Below are 19,884 nucleotides of genomic sequence, written 5' to 3'. Positions count from 1 at the left end.
AATACCCAGGATTTCCTTTCTATACAGGAGAATAAAAGAGACTTGAAGGAGACTTGATGAGACTTGACCAGACTCTGTCTTGTATCCATCTTTGCTTCTCTCGCCCCTCCGTCCCCACTCTCTCTCTTGCTAGACCCTGACATGAGGATTGGAGCAGCACAATGGGCCATTACAAAGTAGCAGAACAGCTGTTACAAAGGAACAGGCTGTTACATATATTATTTATATATTTATATATTTTTATATTATATATAATATAATAATAAATATATTATAATGTATGTATGTATATATATAAAATGTTTACATATACACATAGCCTAGAGTTCATTTAGTGCTGCTTGTGTGTACACATTTTTAAGGCTGACCGCTTAGGATTAAATAACCTCTTAAAGGTCTCATTCCTGGGGAAAACTGATTCTAGCTTTCTTAGAAACCATAATGTGGCAGTGACTATGCTTTCTTTTTAATTTTTTTAATCACTTCACTGTCTCTTTTTGGACAAGTAACTAGTAATTTTCTTAGAATTTCTAAAGAAAATATCCATGTCAGTTAGATTTAGTCTTTCAAGATGCCATGAAAATTTAAAGATTATAATATAGATAAAATCAAAAATTGACACTTTCATTAATTTCTGTTAAGTATAAGATATTCCCTTTTTTATGCGACTAAGAGCTGAACTTGGATTTTAGCATGGGTTTAGTTAAAAAGAAATTGTACATACATGGTGGTGTATATCTTGGGTGATTAATATAATAAGCCATCCAAGAAGTAAATCCCCAATAAAATGCACAACCCTACAAAAAAAGACAAAATAAAAGTTATAGTTGTGATATAACAAACCATATATTATTATTATTTAAATACCTGTACATTTACATATGCACTGTAGCATCTTAAAATTACTTTTCTTGTGTTTGTTACTTGAAAATTTTATACCTGTATAAAGTGAATCTGATATTTGCGAACCCTCATTCTCCTAATCTCTCTCCTACCCCCTTTACATAGCTACAACTTGGCCTACATGTACCTTACCCTTCCCTTTCAACATCTATGTGTGGGTTTTGTTACTGTAGTTGTTGGTTTGTTTGTTAGTTTCCTTTTTTCAGACTCACTGAGTTTAATTAGGATAGTAGTCATAAATGTGATGTTCTCCTCAGTGGGTACAAATCTGAAGACAATGAAAGCCTTTCCTCAGAATCAATCAACAGTCATTGGAATTTATGTTTGATACCTTATTCCTGGTCAAAACCAATGTCTGAGTAGGTTTTTAACTTCCCAGGTGAATTTATCACAGTTATTGAGCTAAATTGCCATGGTCTGAAGCTACATTCGAAACATTTATGTTTCCACAGACAAACGTTACCCCCTACCTTTACTCAGAGAAACTTCTCTGACAAGAATGTTGAGGAATTCAAGTTGTTGTTGCCTTTTCATTTCTGAGCATGACACATATGTCACCCCTCTAAGTCTCATGGGATGTCACTGAGTTATGAGTATTTAGAGTGTAAAAAAATGGGATGCTACAAAGACTGTCTAGCACTGCTTTCTGTTCATGGTACAGACAGTACAGGAATGTCCTTACAGACTATGATTACCTACAATGGACTTAAACAATACTGAGTTGTTATCTGTCCACCACATACCAAGGAGAGGCTCACATGTCCTTGTCTCGCCCACTGAACTACTGGGTAATGCAGAATCGTTTTTATCATAAACTGTCCAAACAGAGTACATGGAATGCTTCTGCCCAAAATAAAGCAGCATTTAACATTAAAATTTGATATCATTAAGAAAACACATAACTTAGTTGCAGCCTTTATATTTCATAGGTATTGGAGACAAATCTCAATATTTTATATTATATAACTACTTATTAAGAATTATTATTTTCATCATGATATTAAACTGAAAGAAATGATCTACAGCAAAGTATTGACACTACAAAAAACAATGTCAACATAATCATGAACTCAAATATATATATGCTGATTAATTAGACAATGTCAGACTTGATCATAGAGGCTAAGGCATTCACCTTGCTCAGTTACAAATTGGTAGTTCAAAGAGGTGGTTCTCTAAGCATTCTAAAATTCGCTGTTGTTGTTTTTTTGTTTTTTAGATATTTGTACAAAGGGAAATTTTTGTTAAGAGCGTACAATGTTAATAAAAATTCAATAAAAAGATAAATTACATTGAATTTGAATTAAAAACTTGTGTGTATACATATATACAAACATGTATACATATATGTATAAGATTTGAATGAAGGCAAGACATTGTGATAGTTCCTTGATTAATCACTGAAGTGCAGGAGCTCAGGTCATTAAGGGTCACGGCTCTCCTGTGCAGGTGGTCCTGGTGTCCATAAGCAAGCCCTGCCTTGGCTTCCTTCATTGAGACACTTAACAATTAAATGAAAAATAAACCCTTTACTTCCCTAGTAGCTTCTGGGCATCATGGTGTTTATTTGTTTGTGTTTTTTCACAGCTCCTAAAATCATAGCTAACACAATGATGCAGTGCATATTACTTTGCAATAAAAATCAAACCCATTACTTATCTTAATTCTCACCTTTATCAAGTTTTTCATTGGACTGTGTCCTGTAGAAACTTTGTGAACAAACAAAGTTTCCAGAAGGTGTCGGATGTAATGGATACAATGGAAGAAGCAAGCCAAACTGGAAAATGAACAAATTAACAGACAATTAACTGCTTTCTCAGAACCAACCTTGACATATTATGTGTTTTTTAAAAAGGTTATTCATTTTTTAAGTATTCTGCCCGGCATATATCATACACTGAGCAGTTGGTCCCCTCTATTTACTTGCTCTGCTCCTTCACAGTGAATTCTTCTTGGGCCCTGCAGTCTTACTTCTGATTTCATGTCATAAATATATATATATATATATATATATATATATATATATGCACATATATATTACAAATTTTGACAAATCTTAGCAAATATTGTATATCAGAATATCTCATTAACAATAAATCTTATTTAATGCTAATTAGCCATAAATGTTTACTTATATTTAATTTTTTTATAACAATTTAAATTTTTATTTAATAATTAAAGTAACAAATACAAATATATCAAAATTGCTTCTGATGATACCAGAAATATCATATAATATCAACCATGATTTTTTTCGTATCCATTTGCTCTAGGAAGTGGCATAAATATAATAATTAACAATGTGTTCATAAGAAATTGCCTGGAGATTGAAGCGGATAATGAATAAGTTTAAAAATAACCAATGCCTATGTTGAGAGTAGTTGACATTTTGCAATATTTGAAATTACTTTTTAACTGTCTGCTTGTCCTTTTGCAAGTCCTATTAGATTGAGAAAGTTTGAATTTCATCTTCTATGCTGTCTTACTGCAGCCTGTCGTTTTGACTATCTGTCACATTGCCACATTTGTCTCTTCATATTCTTGCATCCCCTGTATATAAGGCTCCTCCTCTTGCCATTTTTTATATAACTACTATTTTGAAAGTAAGTGCAAAATGTCTTTTAGGATGGCCAATTTACTTGGACAGACTTTCTACTAACATGTTTAACTATTTTATTTCTATGTCAAAGGTAAAATAGTTAAAAATCTGTATTTTCTTTAAAGTATTTGATGGAGACTTTTGCTTTAAACAATTTTTCAGTCTCATGAGGCCCCATTTATCAATTGATGATCTTGAAGCCTAAACCACTTGTGTTCTTTTCAGTAAATTTCCCCCATGCCAATGAGTATGAGATTCTTTCCCACCTTCTCTTCTATTAGATTCAATGTATCTGGTTTTCTGTTGAGGTCCTTGATCCACTTGGACCTGAGCTTTGTTCAAGGTGATGAATATGGATCTATTTCCATTCTCCTACATCCAGAACTCTAGTCAGACCATTACCATTTATTGAAGATGCTTTCTTTTGTCCACTTTATGTTTTTGGCGTATTTGTCAAAGATCAAGTATAAGTAAATGTGTAGGTTTACTTTTGGGTCTTTGATTAACTTCCATTGATTAACTTATCTGTCTCTGTACTAATACCATGCAGTTTTCATCACTATTGCTCGGTAATATGACTTGAGACCAGGGATGGTGAGTCCTCCCAGAAGTTCTTTTAATTCTGAGAAATGTTTTGTCTATCCTGGGTGTTTTGGTTTTCCGTATGAAGTTGATAATTGCTCTTTCCATGTCTGTGAAGAATTTTATTGAAATTTTGATGAGGATTGCATTGAATCTGTAGATTGTTTTTGATAAGATGAACATTTTCATTATATTAATCCTACCAATCTATGAGCATGGCAGACCTTTCTGTTTTCTGAGGTCTTTGATTTCTTTTATCAGGGATTTGAACTTCTTTTATTTCAGAACTTTCACTTGTTTGGTAAGAGTTACACCAAGATATTTCATACTACTTGTGGCTATTGTGAAAGGTTTTAACTCCATAATTTCTTTCTCAACCTGTTTATTATTTGTATAAAAGAAGGTTACTGATTTTTTTTTGAGTTAATTTTATATCCTGCCACATTGATGAAGTTGGAATTCTCTGGTGGAATTTTTGGGGTCACTTATGAGTACTGTCATATCATCTGACAAGAATGATACTTTGATATCTTCCTTTCCAACTTATATTTCCTTGATCTACTTTTGTTATGTAATTGCTTTAGCTCGAGGGCTAATATCCAAAATATATAAGTAACTCAAGAAAACCCCCAAAATACGCCATTTAAAATAAGGGACTGAGCTAAACAAAGAATTCATGCCAGAAGAATCTCGAATGGCTAAGAAACATTTAAAGAAATGTTCAATGACATTAGTCATCAGATAAATGCAAATCAAAACAATCCTGATAGTCCACCTTACACCAATCAGAATGTCTAAGGTCAAAAACTCAAGTGACAACATATGCTGGCAAGGATGTGGAGAAAGAGAAACACTCCTCCATTGCTGGTGAGATTGCAAACTGAAATAATCACTGGAAATTAACCTGGCATTTTGTCAGAAAAGTAGAAAAAGTTCTCCCTGAAGACCAAGCTATACGACTCTTGGACATAAACTCAAAAGATGTGTGACCATACCACAAGGATGTGTACCCCATCTTGTTCATAGCAGCTTTATTTGTAATTATCAGAAGCTGAAAACAACACAGATGTCCCACAACCAAACTATAGAAACAGAAAATGTCATTCATTTAGACAAAGGAATACCATTCAGCTATTAAAAACAAGGACACCATGAAATTTGCAGACAAATGGATGGAACTCAAAAATATCATCTTGAGTGAAGCAACCCAGACCCAATTGTATAGGCATGATATATATTCACTGTTAAGAAGATATTAGCCAAAAAGTACAGAATACCTAGGATACAAACTACAGACTGTAAAAAGTGTAACAAGCACAAAGGCCCAATGAAGAGACTTCAATCCCACTTAGAAGGGGAAATGAAATAATCACAGGAGTCAGAGGGAGGGAGGGACATGGCTGGGAAAGGGGAGGGGGGAGAGGAAAAGGGGAACAGCATCAGGTGTGAGGGGTGGGGGTGGGGGTGGGGGAGGGCTGCAGGAGAGAAGTCTGTAGGGCCAAGAGAATGAATGTAAATAAGCATCCTCAGGGATGAGAGGTGGGGGGGTAACTTCCAGAAAGTCCTAGAGACCTAGGAGGTAAGAGACTCTCAGGACACAGTGGGGGTGATCTTAGCCAAAATGCTGATCATTGGGAAGAGGGAACTCAAAGAGTCTATCTCCAGTAGATAGACATGGTTTCAAGTGGAAGGAGTGGGTTACTAACACACAGTTAAAATTTATGACCCAGAATTGTTCCTATCTAAAAGAACTGCAGGGATAAGTTTGGAAAAGAGACTGAAGTAAAGGCCCAACTGCAATCCATCTCATGGGTGGAAGGAAGGCAATGCCTAACACTATTACTAATGCTATGATGTGCTTCTAAAGGGTGCCCTGGCATAGCTGTCCCCCAAGAGGCCCTACCAGCAGCTGAGTGAGATAGACATAGATACTTACACCCAAGTATTGTACTGAAGTCAGGGGCTTCTATGGTTGAATTAGGGGCAGTATTGAGGAATCTGAAAGGGAGAACAACCCCATAGGAAGACCAACATTCTTAACTAACCAAACCCCTGGGAGCTTCCAGAGATTGAGCCACCAACCAAGAGCATACACAGTCCAGGTCGAGGGCCCTAGTACAAACACAGCAGAGATCTGCTTGGTCAGGCCTCAGTGGGAGAAGATGCTCTCAATCCTGTTAGACTTGAGGCTCCAGAGAAGGGGAAGCTCTGCAGGGGCAGCACCCTGCAGGCAGCAAAGAGGAGGAGGAATGGAATGAGGAACTGTGGGAGGGGGAACTGAGGAGGGTCAATGACTAGAATTTAAATAAACGAAACAATAATAAAATATATTTTAAATAAAATGAAAGATAATATACTTTAGGCAGTATAGTAGAATAAAAATGTAAACACATAATTTATTTAATATAAGACATTTAGCTTATCATAGCAAGATCTTATTTTAGTTAAATAAATACACTGGGAATAGTAGTGACAGTAAAGAAAAGAAAATATTCAATGATCACCACATACTGCTAAGCACTGGTTTTCAAGAGCAGGGAAATCTCCCTCCTATCTGATGGGCCTTTAGTCTAATTAAAGGAGTCTTGGCAATCACCAAGATGTAAATGCCACTACTACACCCTTGAGGATATTTTGTTAAGACGATCTTTGAAGTGGTTTGTAAATTTTACAGCTAGATAGACTATTGATTACTCTGCTCCTTAGGCAGCTTCCATCTTTCCTTATATTACTACAACAACTGGTCCTCAGGAGAAGTGTTCCAGGACAGTTCTAACTGGACTTTTTCAAGGGAGACTTCTCCAATGTCTGTTGTGTATTCTATAAAACGGCATTGAATTCAAGTTCTTTAAAGTGTCCAAAAGCAACCGCAACAGCCTCTATTAAAGTTGTAGTTTCCTTACTTCTTTTGATCAACAATTTGCCATAAGCATGTTCTTCATATTTCTTGGTGTCATTTGGAGATCACATGCCTTAGAATCTTGCAAAGAGTTTTCATAAATCTCTGCTAACCACTCAAGGGTGGTAATTTTTAAGAGGACTCTGATGTTGCTACAATGAAATTATTTGTGGACGCTTAACATGTTTGATGCTTGGGAAAACATGTGGTACTGATGGACTTGTTACTAATATGTTATCAAACATGCTGTTAGTGTTTAAGAGTAATAATCACTGTCAGTCAGTTCATTTGTAACTAAAATTGTTCATCTTCCAATCTGTGCTGTATATTCAATATATGCTAGAATTCATTCTTAAAATCCAAGTGTTATTGTGTTCTCCTTCCAAGGTCCTAAACTTACTCTCTAACTCAGTTAGACATTTAATTTAATTGAAGAAAAATGAAGGGGCTTATATTTCAAAGCTTCCTTGACAAGCTTATTGTTATCAAGAGTCAATTTCCTGTTGTACCTTTGCGAAGGGCTACAGTAGCCATTCTTCTGTTCCTACAGTATACTAAATGACTTTATAGCACAGATCACTTTAATATGAACAATTACCAAATTGACCAGTTGAAATCTAGCCCACAAAATACCCAAAGTGAAACCAATATGTATACAATAAGTTCACCAATCAGATCATTCAAATTATTCCAACTAATATGTTGTATGAACTATTCATGGTCAATAACTTATTGTATGTGTTGTGGGAGTTAAATTAAATTTAGAGAAAAAAATTATCAAAATGATCACAGAAACATAGTTTAAAAATAAGAAACTGTTTAAAAGCAAGCCAAAGTAGTAAGGTTTATGAAAGAAATTGGAATGGTTACTCTGAGTGAGTAATATTGACAGTATTGATATCATGCTTGAAATCTAGATAATAGAGGGGAAGCTATGAGAATTGGGAGTGTCATGGTTTAATAACATGTATGGAGAAATGCAGTGGGAAGACAAGACATGAAGTCCTCAGCTTGGGTGAGGCTCAGTGTTTATGATGAAATGAAAAATCAAGTTATCTACTACAGTAATCCACAGGACCCCAATATTCTTTCTTAATTCACTTGGTATAGTTTTAAGTCATAGAATTTGAAGTTTGATTTGTTTTTTCTTAAACACATTTTTACACTTGATCTTAGCCAAAGGCCTAGAAGCAATCCTTTTAACACATTTTTGATGTGATGTTTTGAAGGATCACACTCCTTCTCTTTAACAGGCATGTCTTTTCGGGGGGTATGGAGATAGACATAGAATAAAGGATGCTTAGTTTTCACCTTAACAACCATATTTACATAGAATGCCTTTATAATTGTTCTATTTATTACACAAATCAGTCACATCCAATTAAGTACTACTTAATTCTGGGGTTTAAATTATTAAAAGTGTCCTGTAAAACATCTTTATCCATAGTTAGATCTCTTTATTATCTCCCTATGTAACACTGATAATTTTTAAACACTCTCAACTTTATAGATTTAAGTATATTTTTATGTTTTTAATTACTTGACTTGAGTTATTTATTGTTTGCTATGGGTTGCTACTCTTAACTGAGCTACACTTGACAGTTTGGGACTTAGAAAAATTCAACCTCTTTCTATTTTATCATTCACTAAAATATATTATTGTAAATCAATTCTACTCTGGTGGGGTTTTGGTCGAATATTTACGAGGACAGTACTTGCTTGCTGAGGAAGATCCTGGTTTAAGATGATATGGTTTAAGATAGATTACTCAACTTTGCTGGGCAGTGGTGACGCACGCCTTTAATCCCAGCACTTGGGAGGCAGAGGCAGGCAGATTTCTGAGTTCGAGGCCAGCCTGGTCTACAGAGTGAGTTCCAGGACAGCCAGGGCTACACAGAGAAACCCTGTCTCAAAAAAACAACAACAAAAAATATTCAACTTAATTATTTTTAATAGAGTTAATTCATTTTATCTTTCTTGTATAAAATTTCTTATGTGGTAGTCACAGTTGGAGCTTGAGTCCTCTGAATGGAGATTCTGTTGTGGGTTTTCACAGATGGTCGGTGAATTCCTGTTAAGACTTTGTGTGCACAGTCTCTTTCCAGAGTTTGAGTTCTAAGTTGTGGAGATGTTAACAAAAGCAGCCATTGCAAAGTTGCCTATATTGACAGTACAGCCTGTGGTTGATGTGTAACATCATTAATACTAGCCACAAACAACAGCATCTGGGGCACAGATACAGAGACAAATTCAGTGCCTCCGGGAACAGTGATCAGCACACAGACACAGCAGCTTTTCATCCTGCATGGTAGAGGGTGGTGTTTCCAGTCTTGTTTCTAAAGTAGGTTCTCCACACAGGATGATGGAAAGCTTGACCAAGACAGTAGCCCCACAGATTGCAGTGACTATCCACCATTGTTAGACCACTTATTACCAAGACCAACGTGGCTGTTGTCATCCCTAGTAGCATCAAAATTCTTGAACCTGGTCCCTTGGCCAGTCCAACTTGGCTTCTACACTGGCATAATCTTTAGAACCTCATTTTTGAGGATGCTTCCAGGAAAAAGTCAATAATCTTGGATTCCTTAAGAGACATGGAGAACATGTAGGTCTATGGATTTGACCTTCATGTCCTTGAACAAGTGGCCCAGCATGGTCACAGGAATTAACTTCTTATCTTGATCTTTACCTCCAAAAGTCCTCAGCTTTGACCTTGTTCTCTTAAATTGCTGAAGAATCCTCCCAAAGAGGCATAAACTCTCTAAAGTCTGCTTCCCTGCCAATGGACCACAATTATACAAATTTGTTGTTTTCCAGAAAGAAAATTGGTTTGCTTTTGAGACAAATCTTCTGGGTAGCCTTGGCTCTGCTGATACTTATATAGATCAGGCTCTCCTCAAACTCACAGTGCTGAGATTAAAGTTTTGCTCATTTTTGCCAGGCTCTTCAACTGCATTATATAAAATCTATATGACTTAGTAATATTATACTATGAACTTTGATTTTTTAAATTTTCCTGTGTTATTCTGTATGGTTCCAATCTTCCTGATGTTCAGAGGCAGCTGTGACTCAATCATGCATGTGATCAGAAGATGAATATCTCATTGTTTATACTGTGATAATAACTAAGATGTATTGGTCCAAAAAATAGATTTATTTTAGCTTCTCATGCCTTTAAATGATAATGTAATTATGGAGAAGTAGTCTCTTCTTTATTAAGGTTGTATCTGTTACCCTTGTGTCTCCCATGTGTGTCACTTACTGTACCACAGGGTGTCGGGGCCATCTAGAGCTCTCCTTGACATCATATATGTATGAGCTCCTCAAGTAAAAAAGAAGGTATATTAACAGAGGTCCTGAGTATTCCGCCAAAAAGACCTGAAAATAGAAAGTAGATTTGGATTAAAAAATAGTTTTATAAATATTTTAAGATTCATGAGCATTCATGAGCATTGATCAAATACATGGTCTGGTGAAATATTAACAGATACTGACTTTTTAAAAAACAGGCTAGATACTGCTGCAAATAAATCTTGCTCAGAGGAATCCACTTAGAGCTAAGAAGAATGGATAATGTAGACATAATTTTAAAAATCATCTTAAACAACTATTTTATTGTAATGAAATTGCAAATGAAAACATCCAAAGCTAGACTAATGTGGCTACTTACAAAATCGTTTGAGCAGTATCAAACTCTGTGCAACTCCATGCACTTCTATATCATTGTAATGGTCATTGTAAAGCAGAACGTTGCACTTAAGGTTGCACATTGTCACTGTTCATAACACTTTTAGGCACTTATCTATCACACACACACACACACACACAGTCACACACTCACACACAGATCTGAAACCAGAAAAGCACATATTATTTCCTCTGATTTTGAACTTAGCAAAAAAATAGTGAAAAATCATTCTGTCTTATTAAGCAAATACATTTAACTATGTTTTAGTTTTGCCCCACCCAATCTATATCCTATAGTGCCCCACTCATTGAGACGAGCATAGTGAAAGCGTCTATTTTTTCCTTTTTGTTACATTCTTCCCCCTACATATTTCCTTTATGAAATCAACTAATTTTACCATCATTAAAAACAAAACACTAAGCCTTGTCTATTTGAAATGTTATATCTTATGATATTTAACTTTAAGTTTCAACTGTACACAATCTTCATTTACTTAGAAAGAATATTAATGAGAGATTTTCTAAGCTACATTGTTCTGATGTCAAGTCTGTGAAGGATTATCTTATTTAAATTAACTGATCTAGAAAAGCACAGCCTACAGTGTGCATTATTGAATCTGAATCTAGGAGACCATAAGTTAAGGCCAGCCTAGGTTACAGAAGTACCTACATGAGTATATTATTGCATAGGTGTGTAAATATGTGTTATGTATAAACATATATCTAGGCTTATAATGGAATGTGTAATATATACTTATGCATATATTTTTGTGTTTTTAGCTACAATTATGAATAGAGAAATGCATACATATATCATGAGCAGAAAAACTAGCAATAAGAAAAATTGTAGAACACATGATTATTTTTCTAAAAATAAATTCCCCATAAAAATTTATATTAATTCACAGCTTATGAGGTTCCCCCTTATTGAAATGTGAACAAATAATTCTGCTTAGCATGCTAGCTTCCACCTCTATGTCAGTATTCAGGAGGATGGGCCACTGAAATTGAAATGAGTTTGAATCCATATAATGTATAACATTTCAGCAAGAAAAAGGAGAGAGGGAGAGACAGAGAGAGACAGAGAGACAGAGAGACAGAGAGACAGAGACAGAGAAACAGAGAGACGGAGACATAGAGAGAGACAGAAAGACAGAGAGAGAGGCAGAGAGACAGAAACAGGAACAGGGACAGAGGTCCAGAAACAGGGACAGAGACAGAGAGAGAGAGAGAGAGAGAGAGAGAGAGAGAGGGAGGGTGATGAATAGAGAAAGTGGCAGTGAGATTATTCCCTATTGTAAATGTCCTATAATATGTTTCAGACACTGTTTTTTAATAAAAAAACTGTTTGTTTTACATAAAAAAGTTTTAAATGTTTATTCTAATGCCATCTGATTTAGCAAAGTCAAATTTTAGAAAATTCTATATGATATATCCAGTATGAAAAGGGTTGTGAATAATAGTGAAATTTGATGAAAAGCTACTATAATTTTAAGCTAATAAAATTTTATCAGATATTATGAATGAAGTTCTCTGGAGTCAGAGGAAATTAAACTATGTTTTTTTCCCTTTGTCATCTCTTAAATAAAATTCAGGGCAGTATGCTCACAGGCATGATTACAATTTAAAAGCTAATATTTTATCACCAATATTTCACATGCTGAAATATAGCAGTTCAAATGGAAACTAGATATGAATTATAAGTCTTGAATACAATAGAGAATCACACTAACTTTTGGACAATGTCTCAAAATATTCATCCGAGGGCAAATAAAAAAAAGATAAAATATACTTTATTAAACTGAAAAAGTTATCAAAATTGTTTTATGATAAAAAAAACAAGGACTGCATATATATATTACTGCGGAAGCTGATGAAATAGAATTTGTGTTCTGATGCAAAATAAAAAGATACCAGGCAGTTGCTTATGCATACAGAAACCAAGCAAATGATAAGTACGTACAAAGTCTGGAAACTCCATTTTAAGCAGTAAGGAGTTGATTTTATTTTGGATTCACAAATTACACTTAATTTCTAATTATTTTATTTTTGATTGAAACTTAATTTAGGTAGAAATCTTCAGGTTTCTCCTCATTACTCATTTGAAATAGATTCTTGGTTTGTTTTTGTTGTTGTTGTTTGTGTTTTTGTTTTTTGATTTTAAAATTATATTCCTTTAAGTAGACATTTGAGGTCCTTTTGAGCCTTTCAAATTTCTATGGAATCTTCATCTTGGTGTGTGGGACTGCATAAGGGTATCCTGGTTCATGGTTGGGCATGGGCCTGGAACCCTGTGACTCCAAGGGAGAAATGGCAGGTGTTCGGCCACATCCCCAGAACCCAGAGTCCTGACATGCAGTCTCGTCTCCATGGACCTACATTGTTCAGTCACGTAGGCCATTACAGCCCCTCCCAAAGTGTAAAGGTAGAGGGTGTGACTAGAGGCCTCAGGACCTAGGGATTTACATACTAATGAAGGCCAGAGGGCGGAGAAAATTAAGCATTCTTCCCAGAACCTCCCCCTTTCTCCCTCCCATTTAACTCAGGTCTGCTCTGAGTTTCAGGGGGGGGTACATCCAGATCCATCCACCATCCGCCATGACAATAAACCCTTTTGGAACCAAGGATTTCCTCGTGTCATTGGGGCCTGTCATCGCCAACACCTCTAGCCTTTGGAACCTTAGACCTTCTCGTGTATGTGGGACCCACCAGCATGGAAAGCCTCTGGGATTCCCCTGCGGCCCTATTTTCCCACATTGGTGAACTGTTTTCTTTTGGTATCTGTAGAATATTGAATCTAGGGCCCCGTGGTACTAAAATCTGTATATCTAAGTTCCATATATAAAACTGCACAGGATGTGGGTAGTAGGTAAACACCTTCTGTTAGTATTCTGTCTAAACTCCACCTCCACAGTTATCTGGCAACACCCAGGTATGCTCCTCCCCACAGTTACCAGGCAACAGCCAGGTAGGCGTGCACACTATAAAAGGGGCTGCTTGCTTCCTCCTCTCTCTCTTACTCTCTTACTCTCTTGCCTCTAGCTTCTCCTCACCCTTCCTCCCTTCCCTTGCCCCTCTCCCCACGTGGTCATGGCCGGCCTCCACTTCTCTCTCTCTCCTCTTTCTCCACCATCTCCCGTTTCTCTCCCTACCTTTGCCCTCTGTCCTGAGTAAACCCCCTCCCCTTTAGAACCGTTTGGTCTGGTGTTGTCTGTTCCAAGCTGCTCGAAGAAGTCTAACACCTTCTCCACACTCCAGCATCTGTATTGTTTATATTAAGGGATACAGTCTACACATTGTAGGAATCCTTGTGTCTAGTATACTTTAAAACGCAAGAAAAAAGCACATTTGTACATGTTCAGGTTAGATACCGCCATGTTAGTTCTTGCTAGGGAGTATAAAGTTGATAGACGTTTTAATGTGTCAGTTGAGTATTGGCAAGTATGCAAGACCATATGAATTACAATAAAGAGACAGAGATAATGTTTCTGGAAAAATTAATTTAAAATATCAGTTATAAATTAGATCGTGCTTAAACTTTCTTTAGTAAATTTATGGGGTTTTTTTTAAATTATCTTTACTTTTACCATTATTACGAAGTTCATAGTTTGCTTTCTTATTCTATATTTGACTTTACTTTTGAGAAAAAATTAAGTAGCATACCTCAGAATAATTGGAAATCAACAATAAAAACACTATGGCATTTTTCAGTTGTTAAACAAAGGACAACTCTGAGTCAAACTGTTTGTAGTTTCATAAGACTAAGATCACTTTCATTAGTGAATACCATTTAATAGGATATCATATTAGACAAGTATTCATTTTTCTTTTTTTAGCCTTATTCTCATGTGAATAATCTACTATGTAAATCATCCACATGCAGTAAGAAATCCCAACAAATCATAATAATGAGTTAAAAGTAAAAAATTAATCAAAGCACTGCTTTAAGATATTTTAAAAAATGAGAAGCTCTTGAGTCATTGTAATCCTAGGGTAATTTGTTATGATTTTTGTTGTTGTTATTGTTGTTGTTGTAAAAATATTCTCTGGATAAGTGATTGATTATGGATATGAAGCTTTGAAGATCATAAAAATGACAACAGCACAATTTTTCAACCTTTTTTGAAAATGAATATTTAAAACCATATATGCTATCTATCAAGACTGAAGGTGAACGTAAAAATAATTGCCTCCATGAACAAAAAATTGTAACTAAGATATTGTTTCATTCATGGGTTTAAAAAAGAATTCCCAAAAGTCCTTAATGTCATTGTTCATCTGGAATAATTTAAATGATTTTAAAGTTTAATTTAATCTTGATTTTCAGAAATCATTAATACTTTTATATAAAAACCTCTGCATTTATCCAAAATACATGTTCATTAAAGCTAAAGATACTGTGATTTAAATCAAGGGTAACAACGTATCAGAAAACATGAACTTATATGAGATTCAAATAACAGGACTAACATACTTGTACTTAAATATGCTTAAACTTTGTGATCAAGATGAAAAAAAAAGGTTTTCCTAGACAATTTAGATATTGAAAAATATCGAATGTAGGGATAGTGAAGATTTTTTCCCAATCTGTAGCTTCCTGATTTGTCTTATTGATGGTGTCTTTTGTCTTACAGAAGCATCTAAGTTCCATGAGGTCCCATTTATGATATACAAAATATATAAAGAACTCAAGGAGTAAACATCCAAAAACCAAATTAATACAATTTAAAAAAATGGAGTCTAAAGCTAAACAGAGAATTCTCAACAAAGGAATCTTGAATGACCAAGAAACACTTAAAGCACTAAAAGACTTGTTCAGCAATTAAAGAAATGTTCAACATCCTTAGTCATCAGAAAAATGCAAATCAAAATTACCCTGAGATTCCACCTTATAACCAACAGAATGGCTAAGATCAAAACTCAAGTGACAGTAGATTCTGCCAAGGATGTGGAGAAAGAGGAACACTCTTCCATTGCTAGTGAAATTGCAAACTGGCGCAACCACTCTGAAAATCAATCTGGTGGTTACTCAGAAAATTGGAAATAGTTCTATCTGAAGAGTCAGCTCTACCACTCCTGGGCATATACTCGAAAGATGCTCTACCATACCACAAAAAGACATGCTCCACAGAAGCCTTATTTGTAATCGTCAGAAGTTGGAAACAACCCAGATGTCCCTCAACCAAAGAATGGATACAGAAAATGTGGTTCATTTACACAATGGACTACTATTCAGCTTTTAAAAATGAGGACATTATGAAGTTTTCAGGCAAATGGATCGAACTAGAAAAATATTGTCCTGAGAGAGGTAAACCATACCCAAAAGGACAAGCATCTGTGTACTCACTGGTAAGTGGATATTAGCTATAAAGTACAGAATATCTATGATACAACCCAAAGACGGTATGAAGTTTAACAAGAAGGCTGCTTCAATTCCACTTAGAAGGGGGACCAAAAAAAAAAAATCATGAAAGGCTGAGGGAGGAAGGAAAGTGGGTAGAAGAGGGGAGTGGGAGGGGAAAAGCAGAGCAGGATCAGGTATGGGGCTTTGGAAACAGGAGAGAAGCACAGAGGGTTAGAAGAATAAATGGAAATATGCAGCTTTTAGGGGTGGGAGGTGGGGGAATTCTTTAGAAAGTATCAGAAACCTTTGATGTGAGAGATTCCCCAGAGTCAATGGGTGTAAGTAAGGGGTATTCTTAGCCGAAATGCCCAACCATGGGGAGAGGGAACTTCAAGAGTCCGCCTCCAGTAGATAGACAGGGCCCCAAGCAGAGGGATGGTTTACCAACCCACAATCAAAATTTCTGACTCAGAACTTTTCATGTCTAAAATAACTGCAGGGACAAAAATGGAGAAAAGACTGAAAAAAGGAGGTAGAGTGACTATTACCGGCTGAACCTGGGATCCATCTCATGGGGAGGACGGGGCACCAAGGCCTGACACTAGTGCTAATTCTTTTGTGTATGAACTAAGTTTGGGGTTCAAGATACAACACTGAAATCATGTATTCAAGAAAATGTTGTTAAATCATCCAGCAATCAAGTTCAACAATTTTGGCATGAGAAGGAAAAATTCATTTCAAATCATATACCCAGGAAGAAATTATGTGAATATTTTAAAAATTCAAGAGGATACCAAATAATTAATTATGTAAACCTGTAAAAGCACCCAATAATAAATCATTGAAGACCAAAAGGTTTCCAATGACCTTCATTATCGATATGTAAAATAACTTGAAAACAAATAAAACCTAGTATTCATCAGGCAACAAACAAGGTTACTTCCAAGAGAAGAAGAGTTAGAGCAAAGTAAATATTTTCCACAAACCTATGTGTCCCATATAAGGCATTCTCTAAATATAAGAAACAGATTGATAAGAAAAGATCAGTTGTTTTATACTATAGAAACTTCTGACCCCTCAGAAGTAGTATGACTGAGAAGCACCTTCGTGGTGACTAAATAATTTTGCATCTACAAAATGACTTATTGTTCATACATATTTGAATATTTCATAAATGCATATAAAGGTTACATGGGATAAAATACATCCATTTTACAATTTAGTGGACACAAAGTAGGTGTGGTTGCACTGTCTTTCTTTTAGCATTTATTAGACTGAACCACTTAGGGGAAATGAATATGTGAATCGTAAGGCTGATTTCAAAGTGAGAACCAATTTTCAGAGCTCTCATTGTTGTTTAGATGACCTTTTTTTCCTCAAACAGGTATAATTCTCTAGTGCAGTTATCAAAAAATTCTCCTTTACTGTTCCTGCTCTTCAGTGCTTATCCTGCTAGTGCAGCTGAAGCTTCTATTGAAGTCATGGCTGATGTCTCTCACCTTCCCCATGTAGAAAATGAACTCTTCATCATAAGTTTGCTCAAAGAATCTTAGAATACTTGAATCTTCGAAGGCCAGATCTACCTATCTCAAATATCTTTAGCTAAGCATGCTCAAGCTCCATATTAAATATTGTATTTTTTACAAATGCATGCATCAGTAGTTTCACCTTAACATCCTATATTTCAGAAGATTTAATAGTATTTTAAATTTAATTTTTAGTCTAACAATTAACAATTAGTACTCTAAGGCTCCACAGTGTTTGGAAACCAAAACAAATTTATACCAAAGATCCCACTATAATAACACCACTATAAAAAACCTCATTACTAAATATGGGAGGAGAATGTATCTTAAAATTAACATGGAAAGGTAATAAATATGTCAGCATTTTAATTAATAAGTATAAAATTACAAATATATATTATATTGTAGTACAAAACACACCTGTTCATTTTTGAATAAAATACATAAAAGATACCTATCGTGAAAACAAAATGATGAAAGAGAAGGCCAAGGTCTCAGCATATCATTGCAAGAATAGCTTATCCCCTTTAATTTTTCTTTGTACTAAGAAATACATGGAGCTTACTCTGGCTGCTGAAACTTTTCTATTAATTGATTGCCACAATTATGAATAGTTCAATCTCTTGAAGTGGTTTCAAATACTTTTCCCCTTCTTTTCCTTTGGTGTAGACCTCCTGTTTCTATATCATTAGACTCAGAAGTATTAATTTTAAGAACTACAAGTTTTACACCCCATAAAAATGAAGGCAAGAGAATTTATGCATAAGCCCAAAGCTAAAGCAATGCCACTCTATAGATAAGGGATAAAGCAAACAGATGGACTCCTCTTTTTAAGAAGAATGATATAAAAAAAAGATTTCTTTCTTTACCCATAAAAACCTAGTGTTTTAATAAAACTTTGTCCAATGATTTTGGTATAAATATAGTAGAATTTTACATAACTATGAGGAAGTTCATTTGAAATTGGGTGATTTTCAATGATTTATTATTATGTATTACTTTCTGTGTACATAATCATTTAATTATTTTGGATCCTCTTGAGTTTTTATAGCTCTTCACAGAAACTTCACACAGTTCTTTCCTGAGTATACGATTGAAATTAGTTTCTCCTCATTATGCCAAAGTCTTCAGTTTGAATGCAGAGGAATTTAACAACATTTTCTTAAAGATATATTTGCAGTGTTGAATTTCAATATAAATGTCTTTGTCAGAAATGGTCAGATACTAAGTTACCTAAGTAGGACACTAGGTTCAATTTCTATCACTTAAAAATATAAAGCCTAAAATATAAACATGAAAATTAAAATAGTGAATCATAGGTCCTAAACGCCAATGAACACTTACTGTGGTCCACCCAACTTGTTGACCCAAGTCTGTAAAATAGAGCGTTATAATTGAGGAAGCAGCCACACTTTGAACAGTGATGTAGTCCTTCAAATACGGGCCACCTAAAGTAAAAGCAATGGAGAAGTCATATTTAAATATCGTTTCATGACACAGTGACAAGGTGTTTCTTAATATGAAACTGGTAACTACTTAGAATCAGTTTTAAGTAGTCATCGTAGAATATAACAACTCTGAGTATTATCAGACATGAGGCATTATATTTGAGGATTTATGTATCAACTTTCCTGATATACAGTTTTCCAAAATCTTTCAGAGCCAAACATAGACATTCAGCATTTCTGGAAAGAAAAGAAAGGACTCAAGACTTTTCCCATGAAAATTAAACTCAACCAGCATTTGAATTAACCTTCAGTATATTATAGACACTATATATATATATATATGTATATATATGTATATATATACATATATATATATATATGTGTGTGTGTGTGTGTGTGTGTGTGTGTGTGTATGTGTATGTGTATGTATATGTATATATATAGTGTGTGTGTATGCATATGTGTATGTATATGTACCTATATGATATATATTATTATATATTAGACTATATATATAATGATATATTACTTTTATATATATAGAGAGAGTAAATGAAGATTACTCTTATATTTCATTTTTTCTAACTTATTATATAACAACAGGGAGTGATTATAACAAGGAAAGCAATCTGAAATCAAAATGGTAAATATTACTATGACAATCACACCTAAAATTATAGAATATTTGTAAACTTAAAAATTTTGATGTTTTTGTATCTTTTTTGATATCTATATTTACTCGGTTCTTTAAAAGGGAAATAAATTTGCATTCTTCTATTATCTTTGAAAGATTATCTTTTAATAGAACATTGGAACATTTGTTTTTAATATATTCTCAGAAATAGGACATTTTGTAACAAAACCAGATACATGATAAATCCCCCCCCTTCTCTCTC

General features: G+C 34.8%; 1 protein-coding gene across 1 annotated transcript in view; it reads right to left on the bottom strand.

Moving 5' to 3' along the window:
- Window positions 1-19,884, bottom strand: part of Tecrl (trans-2,3-enoyl-CoA reductase like) — a 69,473-nt gene that overhangs the window by 14,016 nt on the left and 35,573 nt on the right. Inside the window, exons 4-7 of the mRNA XM_028780837.1 lie at window positions 18,885-18,988; window positions 10,246-10,361; window positions 2,575-2,680; window positions 725-797 (exon numbers count right to left, since the gene is read on the bottom strand). Of these exons, the coding sequence (XP_028636670.1) occupies window positions 725-797; window positions 2,575-2,680; window positions 10,246-10,361; window positions 18,885-18,988 (399 nt within the window). The remainder of the gene's footprint in view (window positions 1-724; window positions 798-2,574; window positions 2,681-10,245; window positions 10,362-18,884; window positions 18,989-19,884) is intronic.

This window comes from Grammomys surdaster, unplaced genomic scaffold (assembly GCF_004785775.1).
Source record: "Grammomys surdaster isolate TR1022 unplaced genomic scaffold, NIH_TR_1.0 372, whole genome shotgun sequence".
In the NCBI taxonomy this organism is placed as follows: domain Eukaryota; kingdom Metazoa; phylum Chordata; class Mammalia; order Rodentia; family Muridae; genus Grammomys; species Grammomys surdaster.
The sequence above is the reverse complement of the archived record's forward strand: the minus strand, read 5'-3'. Positions and strand labels throughout refer to the sequence as shown.